The sequence below is a fragment of the Mirounga angustirostris genome, unplaced genomic scaffold, assembly GCF_029215605.1.
Source record: "Mirounga angustirostris isolate CCGP_5_RB_7025 unplaced genomic scaffold, mMirAng1.0.hap1 SCAF_13, whole genome shotgun sequence".
Lineage (NCBI taxonomy): Eukaryota > Metazoa > Chordata > Mammalia > Carnivora > Phocidae > Mirounga > Mirounga angustirostris.
Window position 1 is genome coordinate 4,218,253 of NW_026991721.1, and position 17,742 is coordinate 4,235,994.

Here is a 17,742-nt window from a genome sequence, read left to right on the forward strand (position 1 = left end):
TAGCAGCCTCCTGTTCCTGTCCTCTCTCCAGACAACCCCCACAGAAAGGGTTGCAGTGAGAGCCCCGGAATTCTGGCCCACTGGACCAAATGGTGAACCTCACGTGTGTTGGGGGGGATGCCGTTCTACGCACCCGTGTGCACATGCAGGCGGCAGGTGGCTTACGGGCAGGCTGGAGACACATCAGCAGGCTGTGTGAACTGACTTTTCCTCCATCAGAGCAGGGGTGGGGAGCGCTCTGCCCGAGAGGGAGGGGTCTCCCAGGACATGGAAGTTTCAGTGTTAAAACTGGGGCAGTCCGAGGCCAACCAGAATGGTCGGCCACCCTCCTTGTTATACGACCGTGGTAACAACCGTGATTCTTCTTAAAGAGATCGGTAAAATCATGCACGATCATTTTAAAGAGAACTGGACGACATTTTCCTCAAGAACAATGAGAACACCTTCTCCCCTAATCCTGCAATCAGGTTCTTGACACAGTGAGGATGTCAGTTCTGCTGGGCCACTGGCCAATACAATGGCCCAGAGGACAGCCACCGCCCGCCTCAGCCCTGGATGCATCCATGCATGGAAACCCCACCCTGTGCAGACTTCCCAGACTGTCATCTGTAAGAAAAGATCCTCACCTCTAAACCATCCTCCAAGACACCCCACCAGCAAAAGTCTCTGGTGTTGGTCCGTCCCGCCCCCAGAAGGTCACTGCTTCTGCTGACCAGTTCCCCAGTCTCTGCGGTTGTCTCGAGCATAGCAGGTCCTTCGGGAGCAAGACAAGATCTTCACGGTGTCGGTGAGCTCATCAGGTCCCACCGCATCCCCGGCTCAGGCCCATCGCCCCTCCGCCAGGATGCCGAAAGGCCAGGGGGCGCGGCTCCTGGCCGGGGCTTCCTGAGTCTGCTCGCCCAGCTCAGTGACTTCAGCTCCCTAAGACTCTGCTCTGACAGAAGTCCCCAGTCCCCATGGGAAGGCACAGTGCAACCGGGGACATCTTGCCCCTGCCCCTGCTTCTTGGTCGGGGGCGGGGGGCACTTGGCCATCGTGTTTGCTAAAATCTGCAGGGCGATTAGAATCTGCCGCCAGGATGAGAAGCACCCAGCTACCACCTGCTGCTCAGGCAGGGTGTGACGGGGAGGTGGGCGGCAAGGAAGCGCCAGATTCTTGGCTCGTGTCGAGCTTCCTGCCTGTCAGCCTTCGGAGGAGCGTCTCAGACACACAAAAGCAGAAAGGAAGAAAGGGCCCTGGGTTCCTGGCTTCTCTTCTCCATTGGCCTCCACACGTCCCATGGTGTGCAGAATATGGGGGGCTTGCCACCCCACCCCTCATCCAACCCTCCTCATACCCTTCTGAGGGAGGCAGGGATTATTGTGCCCATTTTAGAGATGGAGAAAGAGAGTTTACCCACAGTCAACCAGAGCTGGGCTTGAACTCAGGCGTCGCAAGTCTGTCCTAAGACCCTCCAGGGGTCTGCTTAAGGGAGAACCAAGGCAGTTGTCTGAACTATTATTCCTCCCGGGGGGGAGGGCGGGGGGGAGACAAGAGGAAGCTGAGACACAGGGCAGCTTCTGGTGGCAGGCCTGGCTTGTGATGTAACCACATCTGTCCTTCCCTCCTACCGCCCAGCCCTCTGGCTCATCCCCACCTTGTCCTGCAAACGTATTTATAAAGAATTGGAGGCAGAGAGAGTCTTAAAGCAAGACCCGCCCTCGCGATCACTCACTCCAACAGCAGACCCCAGAACCTGGTGGACAGACAGGCAGTGGTGGCCCCTCTGTCCTGACTTGGGACGTGGGATGTCACCAGGACAGCCCTGGTCAGTCTGGGTAGCACACAGTCCATCTCTGCCATGTGGGTGGGATACAGGAGTGGTTTGCCTGTCCTGCCCCACCCCCCCACACACCCTCAGCCTCAGGACAGGACACCTCAGGGACAGTGTCCTCCTGGAGGGGAAGACCCGCCCGTGCGCGACACTCAGAGGCCGCCGGCCGCCAGGGGCCCTAGTCCTCCTTGGGTTTGCGGGGCTGCCGCCGGGCCAGTTTATAATCAATGTAGGTGCCAAGGCAGGACCAGAGAATGAAGCGCGCTAGCAGGATGAGGACCAGCAGGACCATGAGCGGGTCGGAGCCCATGCTTCCCGCGAGCCAGGAGGCCATGCAGAGGCCGCGCGGTGCGGCGCAGGGCCCAGCCCTGGGGCGCAGGCCCGAGTCCTGGGGTGCAGGCCCGCTCTGCAGAGGGTCAGATGGGCGGCCAGGCGGCCGGGGGGGCTGGGGCCCGCCGGGGCGGGGGGCGGGGGCGGGGGGCGCTCCCAGGGCGGCGCAAGGGGGCCCGCCGGCTCCCCCCGGGGCGGCCCGGGGCGGCCTCGCTCCGATCCCCGGGCCTCGCTGGCGGCTGAGAGGCCGGAGGGCGAGCCTGGCGGCCTCCCCGGTCAAGAGGCCCGGGCGCCATTCACGCCGCGCGCAGCCCGGGGGCCGACAATGGCCGCATTGTGGCGCGGCCGGGGCGGGAGGCCGCGAGCGCCCCCCGCTCCGCCCGGCGCCCCGCTCGCCAGCGCTGACGTCACCTCCCAGCGGCTCGGGCGGCAGCTGCGGGGCGAGGCGGCCACCTTCTCCGGCTCTTTCAGCCGCCCACGCCCGCGCTTCCGGCGCGCGCACAATCGGGCCCTTTCTCCGCGCAATTAGCTACCACTCGGCGGCGGCGGCGGCGGCGGGGCAGGGCTGGGGCGCGCGGGGAGGGGGGGGCGCGCGGGGAGGGGGGCGCGCGGCGGCGGAGACGAGCCCGCCGGGGCCGCGCCCGGGGAGACCTGCGCGCTCACCAGCAGGGCCCGGCCCGCGGGGTCCCCTGTCGCCGTCGCTGTGACCCTGGGCCTCCGCTCGCAGGCGACGCGGGGCCGGGGCCGCCACCTCTCTGGGCACAGACCCGTCACGGGAAAGCGAGGCAGAGGGCTGCGGTCTGAGCAGAAGGGCCGCGCGCGCGGGTCCAGGGAGCAGCGCGGGCGCGGGCCGCGGGGTGGCCGACTGTCCCCCGGCCGCCACAGAGGACGTCCTGAGAAATGTTCCCACGCCGTCTCTGAAATGACAGCATCCGCTCCTCCTTCTCTGTCTGGCACACACACACTCTCACACCCACACCCAGGCATGCACGCTCGCATACGCAGACACACCGGAGCCCGGATGTGCACAGCGGAGCACACCTCGTTGGCCTCTGCCCACCCCCCACATCTGGCCTTACCCAGCCAAGCTTTCCTGGGAGAAGAGACAGTTTGGTCACGTCCTCCAACTCCAACCCTATAGCCTCAGAACACAAAGGGGCCCCAGCTGGAGCTCAGAGGGCCCGGCAGGGAGGAGCCAAGGTCTCTGAAAGTCTGGTCTCTGGGGACCCAAGCACGTCCTCACCTGGGAGATGGTCCAGCCGCAGGTACCTCATCAGACAGAAGGCTCAGGGGCCTCCAGGAGTGCAGGCCACCTGAAGTCAGTTCCTGAATTTCTTCTTTACCTACAAAATGAGAGTGTGCTCAGGCTCAGCCTTTCCAGAAGGCTCTATCTAAGGACTAAATGCAAAGGCTTTGACAAGGAGCACAACCTAAGATGGGCAGAGGGGTAGGGTGGGAGCACTCGCTTGTGGTTTTCATAATGATGATCCCAGCAAACGTGTGCTGGATGCTCACCATGGACCAGACCCACAATGAGCCCCACTGGCATCCCTCCATCAACACTCACCCCTGTAAGCTCAGCTATCACCCCGACTGAAAGTGCAACGTGCCCTTCTTTGCTCTCTGGGTGGCAAATGCCTTTTTCTGCCTCTGTCCACGAAGAGAGCTGCCAGCCAGTGGATCCGGCCAGGTGACCCAGCGCATTTGCTGACCATGACTCTTACAGGTGACATTAAGCTCTGGGCTTATATACTTTGTGCAGAGGTTTGAAGGTCACTTCAAACTCACATGAGAACTTAGTGGGAGCCCAACGTGGAAGCAGTAATCACAGAGAGCATTCTTGAAGATGTGGCTGCTTGATAAGGGCTTCCAGAGTGTTGCAGAAAAGTCCTCTGTGGTGTACAGGAGATGCCTTCCCGGACACACCCATCTGCATCTGGAGCGAGGTCCCATGGGAAAGCGGCCATGAACTTGGGGAGGAAAACAGGTTGGTTCCTGAGCGGGCACTTTGCTTACCTGCGTGGTCAGCCTCTCCAGGTGGGCATCCTGGGCCAGCCGGAGGGGCGAGCACACGCCAGGCGGAGCCCCGTCCTCCACCTCCGCTCTGTGGCTCCCCACCCAGCAGATGGGGACAAGGTGGCCTTGGGTAAATTTCTCTGTTTGCCAAGTGCACCATGGGACACGCAAAGTCAACAGCGCCCTGGTCACGTGGTATCCACGCACCCAGACTCCTTAGGATCACGGAGGCCTCCCCGTTCCTGCACAGAGGTCCCCGGGCCCCAGAGTCGGCAAGGCTGAGGTCAGCACGCCCTTCAGGAGAGGAAGTGAATGCCCCCATCCCCTGGACAGTGTCATGGCTGTGCCCAGCCCTGGGGTCTACCTGATGTGCAGGTGCAGCAGACCTTAAATGGGTATGGTGGCCATCACCCACAAGGAGAAAATAATTCGGTGATGAGACAGCACAGCAGACAAGCCCGTTCAGTTCCCACCATCCCCCATGGTGCGGACATTATGTGCTCCCCATTCTAATCATTTCATAATTCTCAGCGATGATGGGCTTGGGGCATGGTCAGGGCCGCACCCTGATACCTGGGACCCTTTTCCCACCTCTGTGCCCCCGACCCCTGGCTTCAATGTCCATTGGTCTCCTCCAGGGGATATGCTCGGCTGTGGGGGCTGCCCAGCATGGAGCCCGGGAACACCCTGGAGGCTTTCCTGCCCAGGACCAGCTGGAGCGGGGGTGAACGCCCAGCTCCCCTGCAGGTCGGGACAAACTCAAAGGCCAAAAGTAGGCCCCAGAATTCCGCTCAGGATCACCGTGAATTTGGGTGAACCCGGGGCAGGAGTCGGTGAGGGAAGCGGTATCCTCTCACTCAGGATCCATCCAGCATATCACCCTGGTTTTTGGTTGGTTGGTTGGTTTTGTTTTTCACTTTCATCGTGGCACTGATGTCTCTGAAATCTCTGATGTGTGTCTAGCATGTGAGCTCTCACCAGATCCCCAGGGGCTTAGCACCGTTCCGGGCACCTAGAAGGCGCTTGGTAGGAAGGTGTGTGCATCGGGATCAAGAGCCCGAAGTAAAGGAAGCATGGGTTTCCATTAGACCGGATTCTGCCCAAATTATAAAACCACCAGCCACAATTGTGCTAAGAGTGAGGTGCTCAGAGGTGTTGGAGGCGTAATGAAAATCATCATTATTTTTTTCTTTTTCTATAAGCAGACATGCTTGCTATTACAAAAAATAAACAAGCAAACATTACAGAAATATGAGTTAAGAGAGAAGGAAGGTCAACTCCTCTTTCTGCCAGGAAAGGCACAAGTTGCTGGAGAAACGAGGAGTGGTGTAGACCGGGGGTTATCACCCTCGGAAGTTTTGTGGCTGAATTACCTCTTCCCCTGAGAATATTGCAGCTCAAAACGCAGCCTGCATGCGGGGCGGGGGGGGGGGGGGGGGGGGCACTGAAGTCAACAGAACATGCATTTCACACTGGGTTTCCACTAAAAAGCTCCCTAAGCACAGACAGGCGAAAATTAATTTTCTTTCTTCCTGCCCCACAAAAGCAGATTAAAATCCCCAACAGTGGGACGAGTGGGGAAAAGTGGAAAGTGGAGAGCTTCCTCCCCGAGGGAGACCCCTGCGCGGGCCGGCTTCTCCCCCCCCGACAAGGGATGGCCCCAGCCATCTGAAAGATTCTGCTGCGAGCATAAAGCCGGACCCAGGAGAATGCACTTGAGAAAAATTACACCGCTGCCCTTCCAACAGTTGAAAGCTGGTATGTAACTTTGCTCGAGGTGATCAAACAGCTAGTCAAGGACGCTGTCAGGAACAGAATGAAATTCCAAATAAATTAGCCATGTCCGAGAAGGCAATACAACACTGGATTAAGGCGCACAAAGAAAACACAATTTATTCAGCCTACCTTGTCAGAATTCTTAATAACCTTGCTCCCTCTTTCTCACCTCGGGCTGAGCCCTCGGACGAAAAGGGACAAAGGGAACCCCACTCGGAACGTGGGGCTGCACATGCGTGCACGCACGGTGGGGGCCTATGGTGTAGGTGAGCAATACGTGTTCATAAAATTGTGCTTTGACACACATTTCAGTGGAGACCATACGTGTCGTGCAGGGGAGGCGAGGCGTCTGTCGCCAAGCCCGGCAAGCATGTGCGGCTCTCTCACGTCTGAATGAGGGAGTTCATACATTAGAATACGGGACGTAGGGGCCGAAGGGAGGAATATTAACCATTTCTGCTTAACTCTTTGGGGTGTGGGAGGGAGAGGCGTCCTGCCGGCCTCTCTGGGGACGTCTTGTTGTGGCGGGGGCATCTTTACTCCGACGTCCTTTCATGGTTTAAGGCAACAAGTAGGTGAAAGGTAGCCACAGCCTCTTGCAAAGACTCACTGTCCTCTGATACGACTCACTAATACCGTCAACGGTGCTAAAAACAATACCAGTTTTTTCTTTCTTTCTTTCTTTTTTTTTTTTTTTTTAATCAATGAACCCAGACAGCTTTCACACGCCGACTAAAGCTCTTTGAAAGAGTTAACGGGCAGTTCTGCAGCTTTGGAGGGGGCACCTTTGAAGGCTCTGTGGGGATGTATCTGCTTTGCCTAAAGACCTCAGAGAGCCAGGGGCCCTTTCTTCTTCACAAGGAGGCGGGGGGGGGGGAGGCAAGAAGGGGGGGACACAGAGGGAGGGGGTTTGCTTTGCAGCACCGAGGCGTTTGCAAAAGATAAAACCAGCAGGAATTTTGAGGGGAACTGGAAGGAAGTGATCCTCCGTTAGTCTGAGACAGCATGTCAAGAGGCCTGAGAAATACACAAAATAAAGATTTTCCCAGAAATAGAAAAAAAAAGGGAGATGACCTAATGGTATTACTTTTTTTTTTGGGGGGGGGGGGAAGATGAAAGAAATGTAGTGAGTGGGGGCGGGGAGATCTCAGCAGTTTCCCAGGCATGACTAGGCCTCGATTCTGTTTCTCTTATTAATTTCTCAATTAAAAAGGGGGATCGGGGAGACCCTGGCGAGGCCCTTGGAACAGGCCAGGGAGCAACAGGCGTGAGGACACTGTGGGCTCTCCAAGTTGGACTGAACCGCAAGAAGGGGCCCATCGCCACTAAAATGTGTCACGCAAGAACGGCCTGCCCCTCAGAAATGCCATACTCCCACAACCACCCCAAGGGGCTTGTGTCCACACGCCTCCTGGAGTCCCCATTGTCACCAGTGGGTGATGGCGTTCAGTGATCAGCGCAGGACAGTGCAGGCTAGCCCAGGCCTGCCCCCAGGCTACGGCTCGCTCACGGAAAATCCCCTGGCATTTTCGGCCAGGAGGGCCCCGGCTTCTCCCGACTCACTGGCTTCCCCTGCTGTGCGTGGGTCTGCCCCAGGACGGTAGGACTCACGGCCACAGCAGCCCAGAGAAGAGGACAGAAGAGGGCAAAGGCCCGTAGACGAGGGGAAAGGGGCGGAGCGTTCTTCAGAGCTAATAAAAGACATCAGTGCACAGATCCAGACATCCCAAAGAGTCCAACGTCAGCCAAGTGAATTAAAACGTACCTGGATTTCGCTTTAATCGGGCATGTTAAGATGACAGACACAGAGACCCCTGCCTTGAAAGAAGACATATGAGGTGCGGTTGCCTCGCAGGGCCAGACGGGCCCCGGGGACGGTCAGGAGCAGCAGAAGCAAGGGCGGGAGTCCTCATCACCGCAGTGACCAGAGGTCGTTTGCTGCCAGTGTCCCCTATGCCGTAGAAAGCAAAAAAAGGCAGGTGCTGGGGTTTGCGGAGGTTTGTGATGTGATGCTCACACGCCCATGAAAACACAGAGGTGGGGCGAACATGAGTGGCTTCACCCGTTAGTGTGGCTCATGGTTTCAAGAATCCAAATTATCTGGGCGCCTGGGTGGCTCAGTCGGTTAAGCGACTGCCTTCGGCTCGGGTCATGATCCCGGAGCCCCGGGATCGAGTCCCGCATCGGGCTCCCTGCTCGGCGGGGAGTCTGCTTCTCCCTCTGCCCTCTTCCGTCTCATGCTCTCTGTCTCTCATTCTCTCTGTCTCAAATAAATAAATAAAATCTTTAAAAAAAAAAAGAAGAAGAATCCAAATTATCAATTACGGAGCATCAGGAATGGTTATGGCCGAGGAGAGTATCTTGGAAGCAGCCGGAGAGCAAGGCAGCGCTGAAGTCCAGGTGACAGACGGACCCTCCGCGGCCCTCTCAACAGCGACGGGAAGGCAGAACACAGCGCCTTCGTGTGCCGTAGGCGTTGGAATGAAACAGGCACCTAAAACTGTACGTCCAACCACAAATGTGTAAGGACACACGCTAGGGTTTGGGGAATTTATCTGTGAGTGCGTGTGCTTGGTTGAAGGGAACACATATCTTTAACTTTACAAGAAAAATGCTGATTTATTTCCCAAGGTGGTGGCACCGAGTGACCGTTCGGACAGCGGCGAGCAGGAGCTCGGGTTCTTCCCATCCTCGGCAATGCTGGCTTTCTGATGTTTGCCAATCCGGCCGACCAGAAACAGTGTCTTGTAGTTTTGTTCGTATTCTCCGTGATGGGTTTCCTCTCCTAGGAAGTTATAGCTGAGTCTCTGGCCAGTGGGCTGTTTCTTATTGGTTCTTAGGCATTCTTCATTGAGTTAACCATGTATCTTGTTTTCTGTGTTCTGGGCCTCGCCGACTTGGAGGGACTGCCCCCGCCTGGGTCAGCCCACTCCTAGAGACGGCAAATGGCTCGTCCAGGAGCACGCCTCTCAAATACAAACCAGCCCTGCAGAGCCTAAACCCCAACCACCTCCTTTATCGGGGCTCCCACACTCTGAGCTATGGTCCCCTGGTCTTATCACCCCAGGGCAAGGTGCCACACGACCAGGGACAGCCTCGGTGCCCCCGAGTCTGCTAAAATGCTTCAAACTAGCCAATCCTCAGCCTGCTCGCCTTGTCTCACTTGTGCTTTTCACAGAAACTGCAGGAAAGATTCTTGCCCACGTGCCCCCTGCCCCCAGCTCCCTTTCCTCTTGACCAACCCTGGTGCTTCCCTGCAAGGCCCCCACGGCACGGTGGGCTCCTGCCTCCAGATCTGTTGACCTCGCCATACCTTAATAATAACAAAACCCGTATGAAAACATCCATCCTCTTCATACTGATTCTTTGTCGATTCTGCATGTTACAATATCTCCTCAGTCTGCAGATGGTCTTTTGATGAACATAAGTTCTAAACCCAAATGCGTCAAACGTGTCAACGACACCAAAGACCCTACCAAGGACAGAAAGGCAAGAGAAATTAAACACACAAAAGCCTGGGAGTGAAGACACAATGCTGTCATTACTCCCTCCCATTAGAGAGGAGGGAAGGGGGCGCCTGGGTGGCTCAGTTGGTTGGGCGACTGCCTTCGGCTCAGGTCATGATCCTGGAGTCCCGGGATCGAGTCCCGCGTCGGGCTCCCTGCTCAGCAGGGAGTCTGCCTCTCTCTCTGACCCTCCCCCCTCTCATGCTCTCCATCTCATTCTCTCTCTCAAATAAATAAATAAAATCTTTAAAAAAAAAAGAGAGAGAGGAGGGAAGATCACATGACAAGTCACAGACAGCTCTCAAGCTTCTCACGAGGTGCCACGCCCACGGCTGCTCACACACCATTGGCCAAAGCAAGTCACGTGTTTGTGGTTAACACGAGCTCAATGGCACCGTCACCCCCACAGGCGGGTTATACATCGAAGCGTCTGTCGTAGCAGAGACGAGTAAGACTCTCCTGCCCAGCTTTGAAGAAGTAAGCTGCCATGTTGTCAGAGGAGGGTCCTCATGGCTAGAACCTGAGCGTGGTCTCCAGGAGCCAAGAGCACAAGTGAGCTTTGAAGTGGATTCCTCCCCCAGAGCCTCCCAGTAAGACCTTAACCCTGGTCTCTTGTGAGATCCTGAGCAGAGCACTGTCAGGCCCACCTGGACCTCTGTCCTAATGAACTGTGAGCTAATCAATGGGTATCACTTTAAGCTGCCGTGTTAGTGGTTAGTAGTGGTGATTTGTTATGCAGCGTAGGTAACGGATACAGATCTCGGTGGAGAGTTGCCATCCTACTGCGTGCCTAAAGTATTTAGACCCAAAATACTTGGTGGAGAACATTGACGACCCCCTACCTCACGCCTCACACGAAAATCAGCTCCAGGTGGTTGAACAATTCAACGCAAAAGGCAAAACCATAAAACTTTCAGAGGACAATATAGACTGATGTGGACGGAGCCTCAGAATAGGTCCATCTTCACAATACACAAAAGTACCAACCGTAAAAGAAAAGACTGATCCATTTACTTTTAGGCAAGTAAAAATTAAGACGTTTGCCACTAACAGACTGCCAGTAAAGACAATCCCCAAAAATACATTTCAGGCCAAAGAAAAATAACCACAGGAGGAAAATGCAAGATGCAAGAAAAACCATGAACAAAGGGCATAGGGAACATTTGGATAAGTATAAACAAACACTGACCGCATAAAACAAGAAAAATCAGGTCTACGTTGGGGAGGTTAAAATTAGAAATAAAATATGTGACACAATTGCATATCAGTCAGAGGAGAGATAACATATTCTAAAGCCTCCCATCTTTGGAAGGAGTATAAAATACAGATTAAAGTAGGCATGTAAAAATTTATGACGCCTGGTAAAAGTCTCTAGGGTCACCACTAAAAGAACAGAGATTGAGTATCTGAGGTCCAAAGTAGTAGAGGAGGAGAGAATCAAATGAGAAGAAAAATAAACAATCTAAAAGAAGCTATGAAAAGAGAAAATACAGGCCACCGGCAAGCTCTAAATAAAGGGCAGAGATAAAACCCGCTGGCCCCATGATTCTGCAGAATGGAAAACAGTGACCGCTCTGAACTTGACCTTGAGAAAGGACACCATGCTGACCTTCACACAGCTCTCATGCGCTGTCTCCTCCTCGACCTTCAGGTTTTGGCTTTAATTCCGCCTTCTGAGAGATGCCCCCCCACTGACCTCCCTTTCCAGGGCTGGTTTTCAAGCACCCCTTCTTCTTCAAGGCAGAGAGACTATCTGCCCTCATTACTGATAGATGCCATATTTGCAAATTGACCTGCTTGCTAAAACTTCTACCCCCAAAATCAATACCTGTGGCCCCTTTGTGATCACTTGCAGATGTAGAGCCCCAGAGCATCTGATGCATACATTCCCAACCGAGGTCAAACAAAGCTCAGCGCTTGGCAGACGGTCTTGCATTTATTCCTGGGGGGCAGGCAGGTCTGTTTGACAAGAGAAGGGAATCTGAACCCACCGCGGGGTTTCCAAATTCTCTCACTGGTTTCTGCTCTGCCAACTTGTCCAAAGACGGGTGTAAGGTTGCCTTAAGTTTTCTCCTAAATCCATCCTCACAAATGCCCGTTCTGCCCCTACATGACCTTGATGGAGCCTGACCCAGCTCCCCAGGTCCTTCAGCACCATTGACCTGAGGGCGCTGCGTCAGCTGAGCTGAGTCACTGCCCTTGGAGGAAGTGCCCTTCCTCACCTTCCAGCCCGTGGGCTTGGACACCCCTTAATCACAGTCCCCCGTGTGCAGGCCACGCCCCGCAGACCTTGAAGGCCAGTCCTGCCACCACATGCTGATCCCTCTCCCGGAATGCATGTGGGACTATGGGCTGATGCCGCCGGAAGACCACAGGTGTGCCCAAAACCCCTGCTGAGACGAGAGTCCCTGTCGTTGTTGGGAAACCTGGCCGTCATGGTGAGCACGGCCGCCAAGAGGAATTTTGCTTCCCACTCCCTGACCCTCCCTGCCAGAGCCCCCACCTCATTTCCGTTTCTCACCCAGGAAATCTGAAGTTACACATGGGTCCGGCTAAGCCTGGATGATGCGTCTAATGTTTCCAGGGAACCGGCCCACCGACATGCTGCTCTGTGGCCGCAGGTGTGGGGCAACTGGGCCAAGCCGCGTTACGTAAGGCCCAGAGGACGGTTGCTCCTCCATCAGGCACAATGGAAAGTCTATGAGACCCAGGGTGCTTCTGGCTCCTAAAATCTCTTTGGTTTTTTTTACTCTGAGCTTTGTTCCAGAAGCAGGAGGGACGCTAGGAGGAGCAGCAAAGGAAGCTGGGGATTAAGATAACCCTCGCAAGGGCAGCCCGTCTCCCCTGTGATATTTCCTGCTGAGCAAACGTCTGGGGTCTGACACGGCTCCTTCTGGACGCGCATCTGCCCCAAAGCTCCCCAAGTCCGCCGTCCATCCGGGTGCTGGGGCTGTGGGAATCTGGGCACTGCTGCACCCCAAAAGGCAGCAGGAAGAGGGGGGGCATCGGCTGCAGGGAGGGAGAGGGTAAGGTCGAGCAGCGGCCCCCAGTTCCCGGCCACCTCTTGGAAGGAGGCGCTGGATGGAGACCATCTAAGATGTGGACCCGCAGGCCCCAGCAGAGGGGGTGGCGGGACGCAGGCGCGCTTCCCCACCCACTCGGCCCCTCCCGGGCACACCGAACCACTGACTCAGCAGCTGGGCCCAAGGCCCCCCGACCTCTGATGGGTCTGGCGAGGGACACCATGGCGTAGAGCCACACACGGCCCAGAGTGACCCATACACCTCTGTACATCTGGTTCTTCTTCTTGCAACTGACCCTTGCAACCCTGCCATTTTGTTGAGGGGGAAACTGAGGCACCCCCCAAAAACCCCACAGCTCCCAGTGGTGCCACTAGGGGGGCACAGGTCTGTGGGGCACTCTGTCCCATAGGATTGAGCCCAAACCTCTGCCTGGCGGTCGAGGTCCCCCCACCACCTGGCCATTCTCTACCTCATCCCTTTTATGCCACGTGGTCACTCACATGAACCAGGCACCTCTCTCTCCTCCCCAGACACACCCCCTCGTGCACAGTCTCCCCATCTGGATGCCTCTCCTGCTTGTCGTAACCCTTACCCGAGATGCTCCCTGCCCCCACGATCCTCACCTCCTGTGCTCACGCCCTGGGCAGCCCCTCTTACTCTGAACAGGACTGACCTGGGAGCCCGCAGCGGGTTGCAGAAATGCTGCTGAGTGGTTTCCCAGCTGGGTCTTAAAAGACACTGTGGCTTCCTCTACAGCCGCTCACCGTGGGAAGGCCGGCCGCCGTGCAAAAAGGATGCTCACACAGCCCCGCGGAGTGGCCCGTGTGGCCGGTGTTGCGAGGAGCTGAGGCCTCCAGTTACCTCCTGCACCAGCTCTCCAAACCCGAGCAAGGAGCGGCCTTGGAAGCACATCCTCCCTCCGACAACGGACTGCTGCCTCCAGAGAGAGATCCTGAGCCAGAACCACCCAGCTAAAGCCCCTCCCAATGCCTGATCCACAGAATCTGAGAGATAAGTGTTTATTGTTGCTTTAAGCCCTTCATTCTTAGGGAAATTCGTTGTGCAGCGGAAGATAACTGGTCACTCCTCCCGGCTTTCCTGAGCCCTTCCTTCTATAGGAGCCAAGGTCAAGCTCACCCTCCTTCCCATTCCCAAGAAGCCTGTCCTGGCACTCTGGGCATGGCTCTTACCCTCCCCTGGGCCCGACCTGTAAACCTTGGGCGAGTCACCGGTCTTTCTCGGGCGCTCAGCTCCCCCCTCTGTAAAGTGGGAGTGATCTCACCCATCAAGGGACATTTGGTGATGTCTGAACACATTTTTGGTTGTCACATGGAGTTGGGGGTTGGTAACTGACATCCAGCGGGTAGAGGCCATCAGGATGGCTGCACAGCATCCTACACACAGGACATAATCTCCCCAAAATGTTAGTAGTGCCACAGTGGAGAAACCTCGGTTTCGAGAATTTGGTGAGACTGCCCGTGGAGAGGCTCCAGCCACTGAGCCTGACCCGTGAACAGCCTGTGACAAGGGTGGGTCCCCTTCTCCTCTCCTTTCTGGGTCTCCTGTGCGGCTGGGGCCCCCAAGCCCTCTAGGCCCCCAGCAGTTGGCCCAGCTGATGCAAGCCTCCCACCTGTCCCCCAGGTGCCAGGGAAGGAACACATCGCTGCTGGACCAAAAGCCCGGTCACAGAGCAGGAATAAACCAGACTGAGCCTCTCCTTACCTGTCTGCTGGCCCAGAGTTCATGGGGAAACGAGTAGGAGTCTGGCCTCTCCTCTGCCACCACCACCCTAGCTCTCTTGGCTTCCCCAGCTGATGAGCATGGTCTTCCCTCGGGAGCGGGTGACCCCAGGAAAGGGTCCCTCCCTCTCCACATTCTAGTTTCCCACCAGCACGTCTCTGGCTTTGACACCCACCGATCACTGAAAATGTCTGCGCATGTCCCAACAAGGACATGCATGAGGAATGTCCCAGCTCAAATCCAGAGCTCCAACTCAGGTACGTGCTGTGATCCTAATGCTGGAAACCAAAACAGGGCGATAAACGTGCTTTTTCTGCTAAGAGTTCACCTGCTAAGCTTCAGATCTCAGCAGGACTCCTGCCACTGACCTGAGGCCAAGAGGTTACTCGGCGTTCCTGCCTCCCTGCCCCAGGCCCCAGGACTGAAGTCCACGCTCGGGCTAGCTCCTGCTGGAGACCCCTCATCTTGACCAAGAACCTGCAGGGGATAGACTGTGGGGCCACACCAGGCCCAGTATTGGGGTAGTCATATCTTCACGGGCAGCAAAACCTTCTCAATGACAGATGACATTGGCGAGGACCCTGAGACAGCCAGCCCCCACTCGTCCTGGACCCCAATCACCCCTGGATAATTTTACCTGCAGCACGATGTTGGTCGCACTGCCCTGGGTTTGGTGAGCAGTACATTCCCAAGACCCCAGGCCCTGCCCCAACAGCCTCTCTTCATCTCCCCTCCAGATCCTGACCCAAGAACCTGGGTGACACAAAAAACACATCATTCAATTCTCAAATGGCCCTGGACACTCAGCCTTGACCCTGATTTTCATGGTCCCTTGGGTTTTGTTATAATAGATGATATCCACTAGATGGATGACTCCAAGTTCATTCATTCACACTACCAACATTTATTGAATGCCTGTTGTGTACCAAACACTGAATGCAGGGGCGCTATGACTCCCAAATCCATCAGGGGACTGGCAAGTCTACCCATCACCCTGAGAAGCATTGTGGGGAGATAAAGCCATGTTTAGAGGCTCATTCTCACACGCAGCTGACTCTTTGCCAAAGTCCGTGGAGGTACAAGACCATGCTTCGCGGGAAAAGACACCAAATGAGAGAAATCCTTGCCCAGGAGGCACTTATACTCGAGGGGAGGCAGCCCCATCACTCTGAAATAACCATGTGCCAACGATCACTGGATGCCTCATTCCCAGGTCCCTGCGTGGATGCAACTCAGCCCACGTGGAGAGCGCCAGCCTGGGAAAGCAACACGGTGTCGAGGGAAATCGTGAAGTCCTGGTTCAGTTCTAAGCTCTGCCACTCATGAGTCTTAGACAAATAACTTACCCCTCTAAAACTCAGTTTCCCCACCTGAGAAATGGAACTGGTAACCTACTGGGGCTGAAGGGAGTTGGTAGAGTATGATTAAAATGTCTGCGTTGGGGCCAAGTGGCCTAGCTCACAGCACGGATGGCAGGGTGCCCCTGGCTGAATGCAGGAGGGAGGACGGAGATGCTCTGGGGCCACCGAGGCAGCAGCTAGCCCAGCAGAAAAGGAAGGCAGAGTTGCCTCCTCTAGCAACGTCTTCCGAACAGCGGGCAGGAGCCCAGTCTTGGGTCCCTCGCACGAGTCCACCCACAAGCCTGGATGGCAAACAACCTGGGCAGAAGCGGTAACAGCCCTGCCAGACCCAAGGCAGCCCAGGGCTTCACATCTGCTGATCACGGGTGGCAGGGCAGCCTCCGCTGACATGCCCAGGGGGACAAGAGTCAACACTGCTGGAGGGGCCTGGCCAGTCGCTGGGGGGTCCCGAGAGGCGGGTCTGGGGTACCATACCCAAGGTCAACTCAGGCAAAGTCAACTCAACATGGATAATAGACCCACATGTGAAACCTGCAATTATGGAACGTCTGCAAGAAAGCCAAGGAGAAACTCTCTGTGACTTGGAGTCAGGCGAAGAGCTCCTAGAAGGGACTGAAAAAGCAAGGACCTAAAAGAACACGTCAGACACTAGATCTCATCAAAACGAAACACTTCCACTCCCCAAAGGACACTATTCATAAAATGAGCAGACAAACCAAAGACAGGGAGAAATATTTGCAAAAAATACACATCAGATCAACGTCTTGTGTCCAAAATAGACAAAGAGCTCTTAGGACTCAATAATAAGACAAAACAACCCGGAATTTTAAGTGAGCAAAACTTGCACAGACGTTTCACGGACGAATAAACTGGGCATCAATTAAGCAAGTGAAATAATGTTCCATATCATTAGATGGCACTGGACACTTATGAAGATGGCTAAAGTTTTAAGCTGCCGACACCAAGTGCTGGCAAAATGCGGAGCGATTGGGACTCTCAAACGTTGCTGATGGGAGCGCGAAATGGGGCGGCCTCACTGGAAAAGAGTTTGGCAATTTCTTATGAAGTTAAATATTCACTTCACCTAAATCCAGCAATCCCACCTTCTAGCATGTACCCAAGAGGAAGGAAAACACGTCCACACAAAGACCTGGATCCAGATGTTCATAGCAGCTGTATTCATTGACATTAGCCACAACCAGAAACAACTCAAATATCCATTACCTGGTGGATGGAAAAGCAAATTACCGCGTATTCTTACAACTCTGCATGCAGGCAATATTCAGGAATATTCAGCAGTACAAGGAATTAACCACAGACCCACGGACCAACATGCATGAACTCAAATGCATTACGCTAAGCGACAGGAACCAGACACCTAAGGCTGCGTACTTCGTGGCTCCATTTGCATGACATTTAGGAAAAGGGCAATCGTAAGCATGGAAAACAGGTCTGTGCTTTCCAGGGGCTGGGGTGGGGAGAGGCACTGCCTGCACCTTTGGGGGCGATGGTGCTGTTCTGAACCCTGACAACTGTGTAACTTCATCAAAAGGCATCAAATCTTCAAAAGGGTGGTTTTCCTGTATGCTAAGTATGGCCTGATAGCCTCCCCCAAAATTCATCGTCCTCATCAATGAAAGTGATAAAGTCACAGTAAGTGGATGACCATGTCTTACGTAGCAGGTGCACTGCCAAACGACGATGTGCTGTGTCCCCTGTGGTCACCTATCCAATGGGTCCTGTGTTCTTCCCATTTTACAGAAGAGAAAACTGAGGCCTGGAAGAGTAAAGCCAGCTGCCATCACGCACAAGGATGTGACAGAGTCAGGCTTTCTATGCAGGCCTGACTCCAGCGTCCACACCCCAAGAGCCTGAGGCTGTCCTGGGGGACTCTGCAGGGACCACCAAGCCAGCTGCCACCTTCTCCCACTTTCTAGAGGGAGGGACGAGGCCTCAGGCAAACTGACTGCCCAAGCTCACAAGGAGAGAAACAGAATCAGGAGGGAGCCAGGTCTCAGTGGTCAAGAAGCCCTCATCCCTCCTACAACAACCTTGAGAGCGGAAGAGGCCCGAGACAGAGCAGGAATGAGGGCTGGGGGCGGCACCAGGTGCAGTGAGCCAGGCTCTGCCCTCGGGAAGCTCACGGCTTCCTCTGGCCCAAGGTTGCATCCTAGACC

At 55.5% G+C, this 17,742-nt stretch overlaps 1 protein-coding gene across 1 annotated transcript; it reads right to left on the reverse strand.

The window, feature by feature from the left end:
- Positions 1-1,241: 1,241 nt before the first annotated feature.
- On the reverse strand, positions 1,242-2,237 carry SMIM38 (small integral membrane protein 38). Its single transcript, XM_064575873.1, has one exon. The coding sequence runs from the start codon at positions 2,145-2,147 to the stop codon at positions 1,992-1,994; it is 156 nt and encodes a 51-aa protein (XP_064431943.1). The 5' UTR covers positions 2,148-2,237; the 3' UTR covers positions 1,242-1,991.
- Between the last annotated feature and the right edge of the window lie 15,505 nt (positions 2,238-17,742).